The sequence below is a fragment of the Engystomops pustulosus genome, chromosome 10, assembly GCF_040894005.1.
Source record: "Engystomops pustulosus chromosome 10, aEngPut4.maternal, whole genome shotgun sequence".
In the NCBI taxonomy this organism is placed as follows: domain Eukaryota; kingdom Metazoa; phylum Chordata; class Amphibia; order Anura; family Leptodactylidae; genus Engystomops; species Engystomops pustulosus.
This window is the reverse complement of record NC_092420.1, coordinates 89,168,912-89,190,383: the sequence shown is the minus strand read 5'-3', so window position 1 is coordinate 89,190,383 and position 21,472 is coordinate 89,168,912. Positions and strand designations below refer to the sequence as shown.

At 51.9% G+C, this 21,472-nt stretch overlaps 2 protein-coding genes across 3 annotated transcripts; both read left to right on the top strand.

The window, feature by feature from the left end:
• The first annotated feature begins 6,756 nt into the window (after positions 1 to 6,756).
• NSUN4 (NOP2/Sun RNA methyltransferase 4) lies at positions 6,757 to 9,481 on the top strand. The gene is made up of 6 exons (XM_072128738.1): positions 6,757 to 6,906; positions 7,848 to 8,182; positions 8,332 to 8,483; positions 8,557 to 8,711; positions 8,783 to 8,907; positions 9,013 to 9,481. Exons 1-6 carry the CDS (start codon positions 6,817 to 6,819, stop codon positions 9,287 to 9,289), a joined length of 1,134 nt encoding a protein of 377 aa, XP_071984839.1. The 5' UTR covers positions 6,757 to 6,816; the 3' UTR covers positions 9,290 to 9,481.
• Positions 9,482 to 11,718: 2,237 nt separating this feature from the next.
• On the top strand, positions 11,719 to 21,472 carry LOC140104941 (fatty-acid amide hydrolase 1-like). Of its 2 annotated transcripts, none has more exons than XM_072128736.1 (15): positions 11,719 to 11,956; positions 13,758 to 13,871; positions 13,979 to 14,122; positions 15,186 to 15,319; positions 15,588 to 15,794; positions 16,405 to 16,445; positions 17,591 to 17,715; positions 19,078 to 19,203; positions 19,289 to 19,386; positions 19,461 to 19,560; positions 19,775 to 19,818; positions 19,998 to 20,037; positions 20,590 to 20,698; positions 20,854 to 20,999; positions 21,077 to 21,472. In XM_072128736.1, the coding sequence occupies exons 1-15, from the start codon at positions 11,759 to 11,761 to the stop codon at positions 21,200 to 21,202; spliced, it is 1,752 nt and encodes a 583-aa protein (XP_071984837.1). In that variant the 5' UTR covers positions 11,719 to 11,758; the 3' UTR covers positions 21,203 to 21,472. The 2 variants fall into 2 exon arrangements, with proteins under 2 accessions (XP_071984837.1, XP_071984838.1); XM_072128737.1 differs by lacking the exon at positions 11,719 to 11,956 and adding an exon at positions 11,971 to 13,648.

Below are 21,472 nucleotides of genomic sequence, written 5' to 3'. Positions count from 1 at the left end.
TAGAGGACGTGTCCGCTCTCCTCCCGTCTGGTGGAGTATATAGAGGACGTGTCCGCTCTCCTCCCGTCTGGTGGAGTATATAGAGGACGTGTCCGCTCTCCTCCCGTCTGGTGGAGTATATAGAGGACGTGTCCGCTCTCCTCCCGTCTGGTGGAGTATATAGAGGACGCGTCCGCTCTCCTCCCGTCTGGTGGAGTATATAGAGGACGCGTCCGCTCTCCTCCCGTCTGGTGGAGTATATAGAGGACGCGTCCGCTCTCCTCCCGTCTGGTGGAGTATATAGAGGACGCGTCCGCTCTCCTCCCGTCTGGTGGAGTATATAGAGGACGCGTCCGCTCTCCTCCCGTCTGGTGGAGTATATAGAGGACGCGTCCGCTCTCCTCCCGTCTGGTGGAGTATATAGAGGACGCGTCCGCTCTCCTCCCGTCTGGTGGAGTATATAGAGGACGCGTCCGCTCTCCTCCCGTCTGGTGGAGTATATAGAGGACGCGTCCGCTCTCCTCCCGTCTGGTGGAGTATATAGAGGACGCGTCCGCTCTCCTCCCGTCTGGTGGAGTATATAGAGGACGCGTCCGCTCTCCTCCCGTCTGGTGGAGTATATAGAGGACGCGTCCGCTCTCCTCCCGTCTGGTGGAGTATATAGAGGACGCGTCCGCTCTCCTCCCGTCTGGTGGAGTATATAGAGGACGCGTCCGCTCTCCTCCCGTCTGGTGGAGTATATAGAGGACGCGTCCGCTCTCCTCCCGTCTGGTGGAGTATATAGAGGACGCGTCCGCTCTCCTCCCGTCTGGTGGAGTATATAGAGGATGTAGTGGACGCGTCCGCTCTCCTCCCGTCTGGTGGAGTATATAGAGGATGTAGTGGACGCGTCCGCTCTCCTCCCGTCTGGTGGAGTATATAGAGGATGTAGTGGACGCGTCCGCTCTCCTCCCGTCTGGTGGAGTATATAGAGGATGTAGTGGACGCGTCCGCTCTCCTCCCGTCTGGTGGAGTATATAGAGGATGTAGTGGACGCGTCCGCTCTCCTCCCGTCTGGTGGAGTATATAGATGATGTAGTGGACGCGTCCGCTCTCCTCCCGTCTGGTGGAGTATATAGATGATGTAGTGGACGCGTCCGCTCTCCTCCCGTCTGGTGGAGTATATAGATGATGTAGTGGACGCGTCCGCTCTCCTCCCGTCTGGTGGAGTATATAGATGATGTAGTGGACGCGTCCGCTCTCCTCCCGTCTGGTGGAGTATATAGATGATGTAGTGGACGCGTCCGCTCTCCTCCCGTCTGGTGGAGTATATAGATGATGTAGTGGACGCGTCCGCTCTCCTCCCGTCTGGTGGAGTATATAGATGATGTAGTGGACGCGTCCGCTCTCCTCCCGTCTGGTGGAGTATATAGATGATGTAGTGGACGCGTCCGCTCTCCTCCCGTCTGGTGGAGTTTATAGATGATGTAGTGGACGCGTCCGCTCTCCTCCCGTCTGGTGGAGTATATAGATGATGTAGTGGACGCGTCCGCTCTCCTCCCGTCTGGTGGATTGCACGGAGAGGACGTGTCTGCTCTCCTCTTGTGTGGTGGAGTGTAGAGAGAGGGCCTCATGGGATACGTCGTAAGCCACCGTCTTCCTTGTAGTGTATCTGGCAGGGTTTGAATACATGTGCCAGAATTATTTCATCTATTTCCATTTAAATTTTCAAAAGGCTAGAATCGGCCCTGAACAGCAGCGAAGATTCCTATGGCACAAGCTCCATTGTGTTCTGTGTAAAGCTACGCTCGGCTACGTCATAATACACACAAGGGGTGTCTGAGGTAAAATTGGTCAGTATCTTTTCCTTTGGGAAAGCTAGGCGTGAGCTTGAGTTCAGCGTACGCAGCTTTAGCTTGAGTGTTGGACGACAAAACCATCAGTTGCTGGGGGCAGTGTCCATTACTCCATTATATTCTGCCCTATTCCATCAGAAGATGCTAGTTCTCATTCTTGAGGCACTTGTGTCTTTGCTACTGCCAAGTTGATTCTTCAGTATACATCACTGCATCTATAGTCATATTGAAGTTTCTCCCAAGGATGATTGGTGAACCATCAGTGAAGTCATGTCCTGGAGTACTCGAATTCCGAATGCTACCTAACCTGTGTCAGGTAAATAAACAATAGTGTAAATTATGATCACCCACTGGACCCTACTGTCCGGGTCAGAGGAGACAGAACCTGAGTGGAGAACAATCTATGAAAGGTCATAAAGATGCCTTTGGTTCTGTGACGTTGCTTTTATCTAGGGGCGTAACGAGGAAAAGCTGGACAGCATAGCAGACTTCTGCATGCCCCCCCCCCCCTTATACAATCACGCACATTTACGCACTCATATACACTCATATAAAGTTCTAGACTCGCACACTCACTTTTATATACTCGTCTACACTTGTATGCACATAGTTTTATAATTGCCTTTCAGCAAAACTAATTTCAGAGATTAAACAAGATATGTTTCTGCATCAGTGTCTCTACAGCACTCTCAAGGTATTTTTGGTTCAAAATTACATTAAAACAAACGGTAGATTTTCTTTACGCCTCACTGGGCGTCTATCTGTCCTGCGTCTTATTTCAATGAAATGGTGGGGATGACCCCGATACTATTACAGCTTTCTTTGTTGTAGAACAGATTCCCTCCCATCTAATTTTACCCAATCACAGCGGCAGCTTTCTGACCACCTTCTTACCATTGTTTGAGACTGTGATACGACTGCTCCACGACCACATAAAATAAAGAGTGCAGAGTGTAGGAGGTGAAATCTTGTTTTACTCCACCACCACCCAAGATACTTGTAATAATTTAGATTCCATTCATCTCTGGTGGAACATAGAAAATCTTCTACTAGGGTGCGTGGCCTAGGCGCGTAAGGAGAGTGGTCGCATCAGGCTAGAGCTCCCGCCGCCTCACGAACTCACCGAGCCAAATCAGGTCACAAGACCCCCGCCCCGACCTCAGGGACATGATGAGTCCGCTCCTCGAATTAAGGATCCCCTGAAATCCTCCTGCTATGTTGCAGTGTGGCACTCCGCAAGCAGCTCCCAAGATGGCCCCCGCACCATGCCCCCCAGGGCACTCAGGCCGCTCGCAATCCTCAGCCCCCAGTTCACCAGGCTCACACTCTTTGCCTGCAGTCTGGCCTCCTGGCCCACTAGATATAACAGATGGAGAACTCCCCCTCACCAGGGCTGATCTGCAAGAAGCCATGAAGATCCCCCCCACCAGGGGGTTTTATGATGCTATAATGTCCTGCATGGAGAAGCTGCAGAAGCAGTGCTTGGAGGAAGTACACAGGACTGCTGAACACGTAAATGGAGCAGCAACACTCAGAACATGACACCCATCTGCAACACACAGAAGCCCAGCTTGTTAATCAACAATCACTGCTGCAGAACCTCGCTCTGGAACATGACGATTTGGAAAATAGGAATAGACGGAATAACGTCTGTATACGCAGCTTACCTGAAGCTATTGACCTACGCACAGTGACTGTTGCCATTTTCAATAAGATCCTAGCTGACCCGCCGGAATCTCCCTCAGAACAAGCTACGTAAAAATGACAGGCCATGTGACAGGGTATGTATACTCCACTACTATAGAGCCCAGGAAGCTCTCATGGGGACACCTGAGCTACGAGGGTCACCACATACTGCCCCCCCCCCCCAGCTCCCAAAGTCCCATATACAGGACATGCAGCGTCCTAGTCCTCTCTTACCCATCCTTAATTCTCATATTTCATTCTTCTAGTTATGTTTACACAATAAAGATAATTTTTTACCTCAGTTTTATTGCTGTTTTAGTTACACTGACATCGCTCAGTTATAATAAGATTCCACAATGTGCTATGATCCCGCTGTGCTATGAGATGCTGTGAGCTGACAATGTGCTTAGATTATCAGAATACAGGTTTGTATACACTTTCATTAACTTTTGAACATTGTACTAGTATCTGACACAGAGAAAGAGGGTTGAGACAGATCAGAGATGAGATCCATGAGACGCATATTAGACACAATGGGGCTTATTTACTAAGGGTCCCGCGGCCGCTATTTCATCAGGTTTCCCGACCTTTCGGGGATTGCGCCGGGGAAAGTGTCGCGTGTGATCGTTTTGTGTCGCCTTTCATGCGACACAAATCGAGGGGCGGGACGTCGGACGATCAGACAGATTTGGACTGAGTGCAGGATTTAACATTTAAATTTGTGTCGCAAGCCCAAGCACTTACATGCACCAGGAAGAAGATGGTGAACTCCGGCGGACCTGAGCAGGGAAGCGACACATGCAGGAAATTGGGTGCACAATCTTTATGAATCGCGGCAGAGTTCATCCTCATCAGACAGTCTGGATCGGGGATCGCGCAGCTAATGGGTAAGCAAATGTGCAAAAATGACACAGTCAGCTCTGGTACATCTCTGCTCTATCACACAGCTCATGTGCCTCCCTCTCCCTCCCCGGATAGAGAACTTATCTGCCTGTAGCTTGTAGTTCTCCTCTTGCTGCTGCTGTTTGCCGGCAGGGAGTCAGTGTGTGTCGGTGTGAGCTCATCCTGGAATTCAGGGGGAGGGGCTACTGCAAGGAGCAGAGAAGAGCTCAGCTCCACAGCCTCAGGCAAGACGTCTGCTGACCGTAAAGTCAGGAGATACAGGGTCGGAAACCAGAGGCAACTGAAATTGTGTACACCAGGATAGAGACAGGTTGGAATTATACCTGTGAGATGCTGTATTTTTGTTAAAAACAGTGAATAAGTGTTGTTATCCTGAGTATACTGTATTTAAGAAACTTGTCTTCGTGGGATAACCCTTTAAGTCTCACTCCCCCCAGCCTTTTGTTTTTTTTTTTTTATCCCCCACCCTGGCTCATGACGGGTTCGGTGAAGCTCGCCTCATTTAACGTCTGAAGCCTCAGAACCCCTTAAAAGAGAACCATGCTCTGGAGAGACCTGCGGTTACTTCGAGCCCAAGTTGATTTCCTGTAAGAAGCACACTGTCGACATGACAGGATCCCCAAACTGGCAGACACCGCTACCATGCAGGCTCAAGTGACTCCAGTTCCAGGAGGGTAAGTGTTTTGATTTCCCAGACAGGTCCTTGGACTCTTACTGACTCCTTGGTTGACCCAGTGGGACATTTTATTTTTAATTAACGTGTTATTCACAGATACACAGTGACATTCGTTAACCTATACATGCCAAACACAGGATAGTCTTATGCCATAGCATGGAGATCCTTCAAACCTTTGAAGAAGGAATATTATTAGTGGAGGGAGACCTAAACGTAGAATGTAGAGTAGAAACTTCCAGGGGCTCCTCTCACGTAACGCTATCCGACAGACCCTCCACGCTCACCAACTGGTAGATGCTTGGAGAATCGTGCACATAGGATTGATTACTTCTAGATAAGTCAGTTCCTCCTGGACAGAGTGGTCAGGGCTGACGTTCACATTCACCCCACTCACCAATTTCGATTGCTATCTTAAAATTCCCCTCCTCGGAAACACAGGGCGCCTGGAGACTCAACAGATCCTTACTGGAGGACACATTGGTGAGGGAGGAAATCCAGAGGGAACTAGAACACTTCTTTTATACTAAAGTAGGTTCGGTGATCCACATTCTGCATGGGAAACCCACAAATGCTATATCTGCAACATGTTTATTAAAATAGGGGGCGAAAGTGAAAAAACGGCAAATGGGGCGAGCTCATGGAATCCCAAACCCAAAACACCAAATCACGCCTCCTTGACCTTATAGAACAACTTAGGACACTGTACCTGGGGAAGCCAAAGGAGACCTTGGTAAAGTGTTGAAAAACTTTTTTATGAACTTGGCAATAAGCCAGAACGGCTGCCAGCCCACGCCCTGAGGACCACTACATATGTACCACACAAATCAGTGGACATAAATTCATACTCAGGACTTCCCACAATCACATAGGACATATATAGCTGCTCTAGAAACATCTATCACAAAGGAAGAGCTCTCTCAGGTCCTGAAGGATGACCTAATGGGGAAGACTTCAGGCCCTGATAGTCTGTCAATAGGATACTATAAACTTTTTCAATGCTCCCTGGCTTTCCAATTCCTGACAGCTTTCAACAACTTGACTATGGGATCAATCCTTCCAGTTGACACAACGAGAGCCCACATCATCGTGATCCCCAAGGAGGGGAAAGACCCAGCCCAGTGCGCCAGCTACAGACACATTTCACTTGTGGATCTCAAACTGTTTGTTTTATCAAACCGGCTAGCACCCTTGATCCCTGGGGTCGTTTATCTGGACCAGAAGGGGTTCGTGTCTTCCAGAGAGGCCAGAGATAACACCATTCACCGTGCTACAGCGACCTCCAACCCCCACAGTCGTGTTTTCATCAGATGCAGAGAAAGCTTTCGACAGGTTGGCGGTCGCTTTCTATTAGGCACCCTGGAACATCTGGGTATCGGCTCCCACATGTTAGCATGGATCCACACCTTCTACTCCTCACCTTCAGCCGCTGCCAGGCTGGGCGAACGGGTTCTATTTGGACAGTAATGTAACAAGACAGGGGTTCCCCCTTTCTCCCCTCCTTTTTGCCCTGACCTCGGAGCCCCTTCTCTCTGTGGGGGGCACAGGTGATGGGAGGTGTCCTGTGTGGGGACACTGGTAATGGGGGGGGGGGGATCCTATGTGTGGGCACAGGTGTTAGGGGTGTCTTGTACGGGGGTCACGGGGGTCGTGTGTCAAGTTTCCGCTGTGCAGGAGGAGGCGGTACCTCTGTGCTGCTCTCATGTTCCAGGCGGAAGATTTTCCCGGCTGCACACAAACATGGCGGCCTCCGATCGGGCGACACTGCTAGTGCGGAGAGTGCGGGCAGCAGTGCGGATATTCTGCCGGCACCGCTACAAGAAGAAGTGGGTGAGACACGTGGGCTACCCCTTCTTATTACCCTCGGGCCCTGTGATACATGGTGCGCCCCACTCTTATTACCCCCGGGCCCTGTGATACATGGGGTTCCCACTCTTATTACCCCCGGGCCCTGTGATACATGGGGCTCCCCCCTCTTATTACATGGGGGCCCTGTGATACATGGGGCTCCCTCCTCTTATTACATGGGGGCCCTGTGATACATGGGGTTCCCACTCTTATTAACCCCGAGCCCTGTGATACATGGGGCTCCCCCCTCTTATTACATGGGGGCCCTGTGATACATGGGGCTCCCCCCTCTTATTACATGGGGGCCCTGTGATACATGGGGCTCCTCCCTCTTATTACATGGGGGCCCTGTGATACATGGGGCTCCCCCCTCTTATTACATGGGGGCCCTGTGATACATGGGGCTCCCCACTCTTATTACCCCCTGGCCCTGTGATACATGGGGCTCCCCACTCTTATTACCCCCTGGCCCTGTGATACATGGGGCTCCCCACTCTTATTACCCCCGGGCCCTGTGATACATGGGGCTCCCCACGCTTCGTGCCCCTGGGCCCTGTGATGCATGGGGCTCCCTCCTCTCATTACCCCCGGGCCCTGTGATACATGGGGCTCCCTCCTCTCATTTCCCCCGGGCCCTGTGATACATGGTGCTCCCCCCTCTTATTACCCCCGGGCCCTGTGATACATGGGGCTCCCTCCTCTCATTTCCCCCGGGCCCTGTGATACATGGTGCTCCCCCCTCTTATTACCCCCGGGCCCTGTGATACATGGGGCTCCCCCCTCTTATTACCCCCGGATCCTGTGATACATGGGGCTCCCCCCTCTTATTATCCCCGGGTCCTGTGATACATGGGGCTCCTTCTTATTACATATTATTACTCTTATTATACTTTTGTGTTATTACCCCATGTCTTCTCTTGCAGGCCACCAGTTTTGCTGCCCCATCGCCTCCGCGTCTCGCCCTTCAGTATTTTGATGTGAATTACGGGGCTCAGCTGGGGTCGCTCTGGCCCTCGGTGCGGGTCGGGCTGCTGTCGGAGCAGAAGTATGGTGCCCTCATCAATAACTTCTCCAGCGTGGAGGCGGTGACCCGCAGGCTGAGCGACCTCAGCTCCACGGACCTCCTCCAGGAGGCACGGGGGGTGGTGGCGGACAACCCAGGAATGATGGAGGAAGCATCGGCACAATCACTTCTCACTTCCAACCTGACATGTTTTACCTTCCCCCGAGGAGACATCAGCCGCTTCCCACCAGCCAGGTACTGACCCATGACCTCGCTGGGCCCCTGAAGGCCACATCCTATCCAGGGGGGGGGGGGGCTATGTTTTCTTATTGTGACCTCTGCTGGGCCCCTGAGGGCCTTGTCTTGTCTGTGTGGGGTCTTCATGGTGCGACCTCTTGTCTCAGGTGCAGCGCTCTGGGCCTCCTGGAGTATTACCTGCTGGATGCAGCCTCGCTGCTCCCTGTCCTCGCCCTTGATGTCCGCCCTGGGCACCGCGTCCTTGACCTGTGCGCTGCTCCGGGTGGAAAGATGCTGGCGCTGCTGCTGGAGGGCTGCCGTAAGTGCTGTGCTGTCTGGGCTCATCAATGTCACCTTGCGGAGGTGTCGTTACATTCTGCTCTCTGTTGCAGGATATTTGTCCGCCAATGACACCTCTATCTCCCGCTGTAACCGCCTGCGCCGTGTCCTGCAGTCCTACGTGCCCCGTGAGCTGCGCTCCGAGGATAGACTGCGGGTCACCTCCTGGGATGGCACTGAGTGGCCGGAGGAAGGCATCTATGACCGGGTCAGTATAAGGGGGCACTTGGCGGGGTCACCCAGTGGGCGTGTTGTGACATTTGAACTTTGACTTGCTAGGTTCTAGTGGATGTCCCCTGCACAACTGACCGCCACTCACTCCTGGAGGAGGAGAACAACATCTTCCATCGTCTGAGGATGAAGGAGCGCCAGAGACTACCCCTGCTCCAAAGTCAGCTTCTTCTGTAAGTATGTGCCCCCCACCAGGAACATGGACGCTCAACATTGACTGCAGAGCACTGCACATCTCTCCCTGCCTGCCTGCAGCTCTTGTTCTCATCTCTTTCCAGGTCAGGACTTCGGGCAGTGGTTCCGGGAGGTGATGTGGTCTACTCCACCTGTACGCTGTCTGCACTCCAGAACGAGTGTGTGGTGGAGCGAGTCCTGGGGCTGGCAGCGTCTGAATTTGGGATCCACGCAGTAGTCCAGGATTTGCGCAATTTCCGTGACATTTTCAGGAAGACGTTTAATTTTTATCAGGAAAGTCGCTTGGGAGAACTAGTGCTGCCGAACCTGACCGCTAACTACGGCCCCATCTACCTGTGCAAGATCCGCCGACTGCGCTAAACCGTGAAATGTGTCACGTGACTGTAACACTTTGTAATATATTTCTTGTGACCACAACAATGGTATTGCACTGGTTGTATCATACACTCACAGATAAAGATATGGGGAGGGGGGGGACCTGCAGCCAGTGAGAAATGCCTGATTGTATCCCCCTTGTACAATCTCCTCTCCACAGGATGAAGTGGCTGATAACAGAGAGTAGGTGCTGAGGCCATGCCTGAGGGGGCAGAGGACGTGATGGGTTATATACAGGTCAGGTAATAATAATAAAACCCACCTGATCGTGACCTGACCTGTATATTACCCGCCTGAGTGTGACCTGACCTGTATATAACCTGCCTGCCTGATCATAAGAACTATTTATTTATAAAGCACCTACAGATTATGCAGCGCTGCACAAGGCATGACAAATTGGTTCTTGTCCTCATTGGGGATTCTATCAGTATGTTTTTGGAGTGTGGGAGGAAACCGGAGGAAACGAACGCAAACACAGAGAGAACATGCAAACTCTTTGCAAATGTTGGCCTGGGTAGGACCTGTATATAACCCGCCTGATCGCGACCCGACCTGTATATAACCCGCCTGATCGCGACCCGACCTGTATATAACCCGCCTGATCGCGACCCGACCTGTATATAACCTGCCTGATCGCGACCCGACCTGTATATAACCTGCCTGATCGTGACCCGACCTCTATATAACCCGCCTGATGGCGACCCGACCTCTATATAACCCGCCTGATCGCGACCCGACCTCTATATAACCCGCCTGATCGCGACCCGCCTGATCGCGACCGACCTGTATATAACCCGCCTGATCGCGACCCGACCTGTATATAACCCGCCTGATCGCGACCCGACCTGTATATAACCCGCCTGATCGCGACCCGACCTGTATATAACCCGCCTGATCGCGACCCGACCTGTATATAACCCCCCTGATCGCGACCCGACCTGTATATAACCCGCCTGATCGCGACCCGACCTGTATATAACCCGCCAGATCGCGACCCGACCTGTATATAACCCGCCTGATCGCGACCCGACCTGTATATAACCCCCCTGATCGCGACCCGACCTGTATATAATCCGCCTGATCGTGACCTGACCTGTATATAACCCGCCTGATCGTGACCTGACCTGTATATAACCCGTCTGATCGTGACCTGACCTGTATATAACCCGTCTGATCGTAACCTGACCTGTATATAACCCGCCTGATTGTGACCTGACCTGTATATAATCCGCCTGATCGTGACCTGACCTGTATATAACCCGCCTGATCGTGACCTGACCTGTATATAACCCGCCTGATCGTGACCTGACCTGTATATAACCCGCCTGATCGTGACCTGACCTGTATATAACCCGTCTGATCGTGACCTGACCTGTATATAACCCGTCTGATCGTGACCTGACCTGTATATAACCCGTCTGATCGTGACCTGACCTGTATATAACCCGCCTGATTGTGACCTGACCTGTATATAATCCGCCTGATCGTGACCTGACCTGTATATAACCCGCCTGATCGTGACCTGACCTGTATATAACCCGCCTGGCGTAACATGACCTGACCTGTTTATAAACCGGCGGATTGTGACCTGACCTGTATATAACCCGCCTGATCGTGACCTGACCTGTGTATAACTCACCTGATCGTGACCTGACCTGTATATAACCCGCCTGATCGTGACCTGACCTGTATATAACCCGCCTGATCGTGACCTGACCTGTATATAACCCGCCTGATCGTGACCTGACCTGTATATAACCCGCCTGATCGTGACCTGACCTGTATATAACCCGTCTGATCGTGACCTGACCTGTATATAACCCGTCTGATCGTGACCTGACCTGTATATAACCCGCCTGATTGTGACCTGACCTGTATATAATCCGCCTGATCGTGACCTGACCTGTATATAACCCGCCTGATCGTGACCTGACCTGTATATAACCCGCCTGGCGTAACATGACCTGACCTGTTTATAAACCGGCGGATTGTGACCTGACCTGTATATAACCCGCCTGATCGTGACCTGACCTGTGTATAACTCACCTGATCGTGACCTGACCTGTGTATAACTCGCCTGATCGTGACCTGACCTGTGTATAACTCGCCTGATCCTGACCTGTATATAACCTGCCTGATCGTGACCTGACCTGTATATAACCCGCCTGATCATGACCCGACCTGTATATAACCTGCCTGAAGACCTGTATATAAGGTGTGATCCTGTTATTTCCTGTGTATAACGTCGTGTGGCCGGTCACGTCCTCCGGCACTTCGTTCTCTCTCTCAGTGTGTGAGAAGTGATTGCCTGGAGCGGAGTTCTTGAGTAGCGCTGTGATTGGTGGGGGCGGATCAGTGAAGCGCTGTGATTGGTGGGGGCCGTGCAGTGGGGCTCTGCGATTGGTCGGGATGTCAGCAGGTGGCTGCACTCTGGCCCCGGGGTCAGCAGTCAGGATGCGACTGCTGTCAGGCGCGGATCTCCGGGAGCCCAGGGCCCTGTGCCTCCTCCTGGGCGGCTCCGCGGCCTCTGTGTGGCTGCTGTCCCGATGGGTGACTGCACGGAGAATCCGCAACACAATCCGATCCGCCCGGGAGCGGAGGGAGACGGCGCTACAGCACATGGAGAGGAGCGCGTGCGCACTGCGCGCCCAGGTGACCCCTGTATAACGTGTACTACACAGAGACAGGCAGCAGAGGTAGTAACCAGACACCTGACAGGCAGCAGAGGTGGTAACCCGAGACCTGACAGGCAGCAGAGGTGGTAAACCGAGACCTGACAGGCAGCAGAGGTGGTAGCCCGAGGCCGGGCAGGCAGCAGAGGTGGTAGCCCGAGGCCGGGCAGGCAGCAGAGGTGGTAGCCCGAGGCCGGGCAGGCAGCAGAGGTGATAGCCCGAGGCCGGGCAGGCAGCAGAGGTGGTAGCCCGAGGCCGGGCAGGCAGCAGAGGTGGTAGCCCGAGAGCTGACAGGCAGCAGAGGTGGTAACCCGAGAGCTGATAGGCAGCAGAGGTGGTAACCCGAGAGCTGACAGGCAGCAGAGGTGGTAGCCCGGGGCCGGGCAGGCAGCAGAGGTGGTAGCCCGGGGCCGGGCAGGCAGCAGAGGTGGTAGCCCGGGGCCGGGCAGGCAGCAGAGGTGGTAGCCCGGGGCCGGGCAGGCAGCAGAGGTGGTAGCCCGGGGCCGGGCAGGCAGCAGAGGTGGTAGCCCGGGGCCGGGCAGGCAGCAGAGGTGGTAGCCCGGGGCCGGGCAGGCAGCAGAGGTGGTAGCCCGGGGCCGGGCAGGCAGCAGAGGTGGTAGCCCGGGGCCGGGCAGGCAGCAGAGGTGGTAGCCCGGGGCCGGGCAGGCAGCAGAGGTGGTAGCCCGGGGCCGGGCAGGCAGCAGAGGTGGTAGCCCGGGGCCGGGCAGGCAGCAGAGGTGGTAGCCCGGGGCCGGGCAGGCAGCAGAGGTGGTAGCCCGGGGCCGGGCAGGCAGCAGAGGTGGTAGCCCGGGGCCGGGCAGGCAGCAGAGGTGGTAGCCCGGGGCCGGGCAGGCAGCAGAGGTGGTAGCCCGGGGCCGGGCAGGCAGCAGGGGTATTATTATACCTCACAACTTTTTGGCGAGAGAAAAAGGGATACAAAGTCCCACGCCCGTAGCCACACCCACAAACATAATGTAAAATCGACCATAATGGCTCCCACAAAATATAATGCTCCCTTCCTATGGCCTGCCCCTATGGACCCATATAATCCCCTCTAATGCAACTTATAAAACCCTCTTTAATTTTATCCTCCCTTTACATTTGGTTCTCCACTCTTATTTATCTACCCAAACTTATGCATAATAATATCTGTATTCCTACCCCCTTTCCTCCTCACATTGTGTGGCCTCCTCCTCCTGTGGTCTCCTGTTCCCCAGCCTCCTCCTGTCTTCTATACTCCCCCTCTCTTCCGGCCTCCTGCCCTATGGTATTAAACAAAAAACCTCGGCTGCTTACCTCCTGTTGTTCCCTGGCAGCAGTCACTACTTCTCCTGGGGTCTGACTGACTCGGAGGGGGCGGAGCTACCTCCTCACATGACTCATTCAAACATGTGAGGATGTAGCAGTGGCTGATCTTGCCTCCTCCTGACCCCAATGCATTGGCTGCATTGCAGCTCTAATGCACTAGAATGAGGCGGGATAATGCGGGGGAGAGAGGAGCAACCTCTGACATTCTACCAACTACCTGTGACAACGGGACATCACTCAAATAGGACTGTCCCGCGGAATCCGGGGCGGTTGGGATGTATGGATACTACATACACCTGCCAGGCAGCAGAGGTGCTTTCCACCGTCTATGGCTTCTTGTTTCCTGTGATTTCTGTGTCCTCAGGTTAGCAACTCTCGTTCTGTGTCCTTCTTGTGTCTGTGGACAGTCGTGTCCTGATACACGAGGTGGTGTATGGGTCGTCCTACTGACCTGTTGCTCTATATTATTCCAGCATCCGGTGACTGATCCGTCAGGAATTCTCTCAATGTCATTGGTGGAGCTCACGGAGAAGCTTCAGGCAGGGGCCCTTACCCCGGAGATGGTTCTGGGCACCTACATGAGTCGGGTCAGTGACGCCGGGCTCTCCCATTTCTTCACATTTTTTGTCCTGACTCCTCGTGGTTTTGCTTCCTCTCCTCCCTCCGTGCTTTTGAGTTGATGTTTTCTCTACAGACGCTGGAAGTCACCCGAGAGCTGAACTGTGTCACCGACTTTCTGCCGGAGTGTGAAGAGCAGCTGCAGAGCCTGCAGGAGCGGAGCGACCGGGGTCCTCTGTACGGGGTCCCTATCAGTCTGAAGGATAATTATAATTACCAGGTAGGTGCATTAAAGGGGTATTCCCACACAGACAAGATTCTTATATATACACTCAGGATAACAAAATAACACATTCTCTAAGTCACTGTTATTAACCAAAATCCAGCATTCCACAGATATAATTCCAACCTGTCTCCATCATTTCTACTGTACACAATTTTGGTTGTCCCAGTATCCGATCCTAAATCGGAAGTCTTGGATCAGGCAGGACAGATCGTTCTCCCGTCTGACTCTCTGCAGTGGCCCCTCCCTTTGCATTCCAAGATGAGCACAGACGCAGACTTCCTGCTGGCAAGCAGCAGCGTGAGGAGAGTAAACCTACAGACAGATAAGGTCTTTATCCAGGGGAGGGAGGCATATAGCAGAGCTCACAGTGTGTGTTATAGGTGAGATAGCAGAGCTGAAGTGTGTCATTGTGTGTTATATCCATCTCTCATCATCTCTTTTTCTGTGTCAGAAGCTAAATGAAAGTGTAGATAAACCAGAACCTCCTCAGGATGTAGGGAGGTTTCAGAACCACATTTACTACCTAGAGTACCAGAGCCAGGCTGAGCGCTTGGATTACCAGAACCTCAGGATGTTGGGAGGTTTCAGAAGCACCCTGACTACATACAGTACCAGAGTCGGCCTGAGGACATGGATTACCAGAACCTCCTCATGATGTAGAGAGGACTCAGAACCACCCTGACTACATACAGTACCAGAGTCAGGCTGAGGACATGGATTACCAGAACCTCCTCATGATGTAGAGAGGACTCAGAACCACCCTTACTACATACAGTACCAGAGCCAGGCTGAGCACATGGATTCTATAACTTCTATAACCAGAACTTACTGCTTAGACATGACCCAAAATCCAAAGCTCACTGCACCCACCTGCTGCATCCGCACGGGGTCAGGATCCAACCTGGCTGCGCCCACCCGGGGCCAGGGTCACTGCACAGATATAAGCAGAAGTTGTCCTGTAAACGGTTGCCCCACCCCATGTAGACACTACTCAGCCAGGGTGGGAGCATTTTCCGGGGAAGTATTATGTGCTGCCGTAACTCTCCGTGTTCTCCAGGGTCATTACACCACATTAGGGTTAATAAAGAACTTGGAGCGTCCGGCCTCGGAAGACTGCGTCATTGTCCAGGTGCTGAAGAAGCAGGGGGCCGTGCCATTTGTGAAGACCAACATCCCACAGTCCATGCTGAAGTAAGCCTGCAGCCACAGTACAGGGAATGGAGGGGTGGGACACATGCGGGGGAAGGGCGGCCCATAATGAGGCTGAACCCTGCCCCCTAGTGTGTGGCAACCCCTACATCCTGCTTGTACTTATTACCACAAAACACATGTCCCCCAATCAAATTTGGGGTGCAGTAGGACCCCCACAGCCTTCATAGATACAGAATGTTATTGCTGATACATTGTAACAGATCCACCACGATCAGGATGACAAGTTGCCGCTCTCCTGCCCCTACAGCTATGACTGCAGTAACCCCATCTACGGACAGACCCTGAACCCGCACAATCACAAGAAGTCCCCCGGAGGCTCCTCTGGGGGAGAGGGGGCTCTCATTTCTGCACGCGGCTCCATCCTGGGCTTTGGGTCGGACATTGGAGGGAGTCTCCGCTTCCCGAGCGCCTTCTGTGGAGTCTGTGCATTCAAACCGACTGGAAATAGGCTCAGGTGGGTTCTGGAGTGGGCATAAGGGGGGACTTACTCATAGAAATGATACTAATGTGATGGTAACTGGGTGCTAATGTGTAATACTGTTAATGACCAGCAGATGGTGATGCAGAACTATCATTATGAGACCTGTGTATCCACCGGCTTATAGTTAGGTGATTTGTGCCGATCCAGGGGAGGGTGGGGGGTCCCAAAACATCCGGCTTCATGGTGTCAGGACATGTGATCTGAAAAGCTGGTGCCATCACTGATTACATTTGCTTTAAAGGAAATCTCCCATCACAATCCATCCTGATTAATCAGGGACATTACTCATAGATCCAAGTACCGGGACTGTGTGAATCTTCTTATATTTGTTATCCATGGCCTCCTTCCTTCTAAAATCAACTTTTAAAATGATGCAGATGAGCTTTAGTGGCTACCCTAGCCCCTCTGTGATTTAGCTTTACAGGCTGTTACACTGTCTCACCCTCCCCCAGCTCTTGCAGCCATGGATAACAAATATAAGATGGTTACCACAGTCCTGGTGCCTGTATCCATGAGTAAGTGCCCCTGGTTTATGGATTGTGATGGGAGATTTCCATTAACTTCTGATTCCCTTGTGTTGCAGTAAAATTGGTCTTGTATCGAGCTGCCCAGGACAGAAATCGGGTGAGCAGCAGTATGAAGAACACAAGAACAGCACAATATGGCGCTGCATTGTATCTGGTGTCCCTGTAAATTAAACCTCTGTGAGAAGACCACACATTTAGTAGTGGCTGTATAATCTGTATGTAGTGAGCTCCCCCTAGTGGTGGTGTATAATCTGTATGTAGTGAGCTCCCCCTAGTGGTGGCTGTATAATCTGTATGTAGTGAGCTCCCCCTAGTGGTGGCTGTATAATCTGTATGTAGTGAGCTCCCCCTAGTGGTGGCTGTATAATCTGTATGTAGTGAGCTCCCTCTAGTGGTGGCTGTATAATCTGTATGTAGTGAGCTCCCCCTAGTGGTGGCTGTATAATCTGTATGTAGTGAGCTCCCCCTAGTGGTGGCTGTATAATCTGTATGTAGTGAGCTCCCCCTAGTGGTGGCTGTATAATCTGTATGTCGTGAACTCCCCCTAGTGGTGGCTGTATAATCTGTATGTCGTGAACTCCCCCTAGTGGTGGCTGTATAATCTGTATGTAGTGATCTCTCCCTAGTGGTGGCTGTATAATCTGTATGTAGTGAACTCCCCCTAGTGGTGGCTGTATAATCTGTATGTAGTGAGCTCCCCCTAGTGGTGGCTGTATAATCTGTATGTAGTGAGCTCCCCCTAGTGGTGGTATATAATCTGTATGTAGTGATCTCTCCCTAGTGGTGGCTGTATAATCTGTATGTAGTGATCTCTCCCTAGTGGTGGCTGTATAATCTGTATGTAGTGATCTCTCCCTAGTGGTGGCTGTATAATCTGTATGTAGTGAACTCCCCCTAGTGGTGGCTGTATAATCTGTATGTAGTGAACTCCCCCTAGTGGTGGCTGTATAATCTGTATGTAGTGAACTCCCCCTAGTGGTGGCTGTATAATCTGTATGTAGTGAGCTCCCCCTAGTGGTGGCTGTATAATCTGTATGTAGTGAGCTCTCCCCCCCCCCTAGTGGTGGCTGTATAATCTATGTAGTGAACTCCCCCTAGTGGTGGCTGTATAATCTGTATGTAGTGAACTCCCCCTAGTGGTGGCTGTATAATCTGTATGTAGTGAACTCCCCCTAGTGGTGGCTGTATAATCTGTAGGATGCTTGGGTAAGTAATGCTCTGCCTCTTCCCATCTATCCCCAGTTTCAGCAATGCTTGGGCCAATAGCAAGAGATGTGGACAGTCTTGTGGTGGCCATGAGAGCCTTACTCTGTGATGACATGTTCCAGTTGGACCCCACTGTCCCACCCATCCCATTTAATGATGAGGTGAATCTCTTTTGGTGTTGTTTGAACTTTGAATCCCATTTTTCCTGCCTGCATTGTGTTTAGTGTGTTCCCTGTAAGAAAACATGTGGCCGGTGTAGTAATGGTGGCCGATGCAGCACAACAAAGGCCTGGAGGAAGTCCCATTGTAGGAACCATTGGCCTCCATCACTCTCTGGGCTCAGAGATCAGAGGTAGAGATGTAATACGCTGCCGTCCATACGTCGCTCAGACGTATTGGTGGACAGAATGTTTAGTGGCCAGAGGGAGGCAACAACTATGTCTCCATCTGCCACGATTTGTCAATGTATACATTAAGCGTATACATCGGGTGCTTTCCCAACTTTTATGCTTTGTGCGTCCAAAAAAACGTGGTGTGAACCCAACTTCTCAGGTTCCTCTACTTCCTCCTCATGTTACTTCTTCTGAGATTCATCTTCCTCCTAAGATTCTTCTTCCTGCTCCTCAGGTTCCTCTTCTCTTCGGTTTTTCTCCTTCTCTGATTCCTCTTCCTTCTCTCCGGTTTCTTTCTCCTTCTTTGATTCCTCTTCCTTCTCTCCGGCTTCTTTCTCCTTCTCTGATTCCTCTTCCTTCTCTCCGGTTTCTTTCTCTTTCTTTGATTCCTCTTCCTTCTCTCCGGTTTCTTTTTCCTTCTCTGATTCCTCTTCCTTCTCTCCGGTTTCTTTCTCCTTCTCTGATTCCTCTTCCTTCTCTCCGGTTTCTTTCTCCTTCTCTGATTCCTCTTCCTTCTCTCCGGTTTCTTTCTCCTTCTCTGATTCCTCTTCCTTCTCTCCGGTTTCTTTCTCCTTCTCTGATTCCTCTTCCTTCTCTCCGGTTTCTTTCTCCTTCTCTGATTCCTCTTCCTTCTCTCCGGTTTCTTTCTCCTTCTCTGATTCCTCTTCCTTCTCTCCGGTTTCTTTCTCCTTCTCTGATTCCTCTTCCTTCTCTCCGGTTTCTTTCTCCTTCTCTGATTCCTCTTCCTTCTCTCCGGTTTCTTTCTCCTTCTCTGATTCCTCTTCCTTCTCTTCGGTTTCTTTCTCCTTCTCTGATTCCTCTTTCTTCTCTCCGGTTTCTTTCTCCTTCTCTGATTCCTCTTCCTTCTCTCCGGTTTCTTTCTCCTTCTCTGATTCCTCTTCCTTCTCTCCGGTTTCTTTCTCCTTCTCTGATTCCTCTTCCTTCTCTTCGGTTTCTTTCTCCTTCTCTGATTCCTCTTCCTTCTCTCCGGTTTCTTTCTCCTTCTCTGATTCCTCTTCCTTCTCTTCGGTTTCTTTCTCCTTCTCTGATTCCTCTTCCTTCTCTTCGGTTTCTTTCTCCTTCTCTGATTCCTCTTCCTTCTGAGACTTTTTCCCCTCCTTTCCTCCTTAGGTTTTCTCCAGCACTCGACCTCTGCGCATAGGATACTATGAGACGGATGGATCCACCATGGCCACTCCCTCCATGAGACGCGCCGTCCTTCAGACCAAGGATCTCCTAGAGAAAGCAGGTCATCAGGTTTGTAGTCATATGACACCCTGTAGGACTCGGTAGTCATTGCGACCACCTTTTCGGCCATGACTGTCACTTCTTCCTCCTTCAGCTGGTACAGTTCAATCCACCTATGGTGGCATCATCGCTGTTCGAGCTGGCCATGAAGGGGCTTCTGGCCGATGGAGGTTCCACCTTCCTGGATAACTTGTGAGTATATTATCTGCAGAGATGATGGTTCTGACACGGGGAACAGTAACAAACAGCGCCACTTTTATTTTTAGCAAAGGAGATCGAGTGGACGCCAACCTGAGGACACAGGTCACCACCTACAGCTTACCATCTTGGTTGAAGAGCTTACTATCAGTCGTGGTCAAGCCACTGGTGGGTAGCCCTAATTAAGTCTATGTTTTCACCCCTTAAAATTCACTCATGCTGGGCATTGACTGCTCCCGACCCACGCCCACCGAGGGCCCTGAGAAATTGCTCCTTATGCTGACAATCTCCACCTCCCGCATTTATCCCAGATGACGACCCCATAGTATTGATGACACAGTCTATGGCTGGAGATTCTGATATCTTGCATCTGTCTCTACAGTTCCCCAGACTCTCGATGGTTCTTCAGAACACGCGGGGGGTGAGGTGAGACATCCTGTATGTGGGGGGCCATGTTACTGTGAATGAGAACATCAGTGATGGGTCCTGCTCCAATGTCTGGTTTATTCAGTGAGGGCAAGCAGAGATCCTGCAGTAGACACAGAGACTATTAGAGGAGCCGCCAAGTACAGATCTCATTAACTCTTTCATGTCTTTTATTTTAGTTCAGTGAAAGAGCTCTGGAAACATCATTCAGAGGTGGAGGTAAATATCACACTAAAATCTGACTATACAGGTGCACCAGTGAACCCCCAATGTCTGGAACCGGCACTGATATTGTAGGAAGGGCCCCCAGTTTCTGGACCTGGTACTGATGCTGTAGAAGGGGCCCTCAATGTCAGAACCCAGCGCTGATGCTGTAGATGGAGGCCCTCAATATCTTGACCCTTCGCTGATACTGTAGGCCCCCTATGTCTGGACCCAGCACTGATGCTGTAGGAAGGGCCCCCTATGTCTGGACCCAGCTCTCATACTGTAGAATGGGTCCTCAATGTCGTGACCCATCGCTGATATTGTAGGAGGGACCCTAATGTCGGGATCCTTCGCTGATACTGTAGGAGCGGCCCGAATGTCGGGAACCCTTGTCTGATACTGTAGGAAGGACCCCCAATGTTGTGACCCTTAGCTGATACTGTAGGAGGGGCCCCCAATGTTGTGACCCTTAGCTGATACTGTAGGAGGGGCCCCCAATGTTGTGACCCTTAGCTGATACTGTAGGAGGGATCCTGTACTGTTACTGTTCCTGTGTATTTGCAGTCTTACCGGCAGCAGTTCATCGCCCTGTGGAGGGCCCAAGGCTTGGATGCCCTTATTTGCCCTATTCTGGGTCCTGCTCTGACCATCGGATACCCTGGAAAACTGTCAAGTATGTGGCCTTCTCAGATGGCGGTACAGTGCACGCGGCCGCCAGCTCCTCAGCTGTCGCCATACTGTCCATGCCGGGGGGGGGGGGAGGCTGAATACTGCTACTTAAAGGGAAATCACGGCATGTGCTCTGATCATTGCGATGTCTGACCGTAGGTGCCGTGTCCTACACCATCCTCTACAATCTGGTGGACTTTCCGGCTGGGGTGCTGCCCGTTACCACAGTGACCCCCGAGGATGAGGAGTCCCTGAAGACTTACGAGGGCCATTATAAGGACTTGTGGGACAAGCTCCTGAAGAAGGTGCTGCACTAGCTAAGTCCATCATCACTGGGCTGAGTGTGGGAACAGCATCAGTAACACCTTTCTGTGTCCCACAGGCGGTGGCGGACGGCGTTGGCCTGCCCGTGGCCGTGCAGTGTGTGGCCCTTCCGTGGCAGGAGGAGCAGTGTCTCCGTCTGATGAAAGAAGTAGAAAATTTAACCAAACTGGAGAGACGACCATGAACGAAGACCTCACCTGCCTGCGACATCACTGTGAGAAGTTATTGTTGTATGAGCTCGTAATGCGCTGACCCAGCCTGGGGGGGGCGCTATGGTATATGGATATAGTACACTGTATCAGGATAAAGGTGCAAATTCAAATGGGGAGAAACCAACAGCAGAACCTCATATGACCCCGATGGGGGCAGACATCATCCCAGAAGGACAATGCCAAGCCTGGAAGCACTCCAACAAAATTAAAAAATGTCCATTCCTTTTTTTTTGATTAGCATA

What these genes read in the sequence shown, in the direction of transcription:
- LOC140104941 (XM_072128736.1), top strand. Translation starts at nt 11,759, where the DNA reads ATGCGACTGCTGTCAGGCGCGGATCTCCGGGAGCCCAGGGCCCTGTGC. An exon ending in ATCCCACAGTCCATGCTGAA is followed by an intron (nt 15,320 to 15,587) that starts GTAAGCCTGCAG and finishes CTGCCCCTACAG; the next exon opens with CTATGACTGCAGTAACCCCA. An exon ending in CCGACTGGAAATAGGCTCAG is followed by an intron (nt 15,795 to 16,404) that starts GTGGGTTCTGGA and finishes CTTGTGTTGCAG; the next exon opens with TAAAATTGGTCTTGTATCGA.
- NSUN4 (XM_072128738.1), top strand. Translation starts at nt 6,817, where the DNA reads ATGGCGGCCTCCGATCGGGCGACACTGCTAGTGCGGAGAGTGCGGGCA. An exon ending in AGCCGCTTCCCACCAGCCAG is followed by an intron (nt 8,183 to 8,331) that starts GTACTGACCCAT and finishes CTCTTGTCTCAG; the next exon opens with GTGCAGCGCTCTGGGCCTCC. An exon ending in GCTGCTGCTGGAGGGCTGCC is followed by an intron (nt 8,484 to 8,556) that starts GTAAGTGCTGTG and finishes TCTCTGTTGCAG; the next exon opens with GATATTTGTCCGCCAATGAC.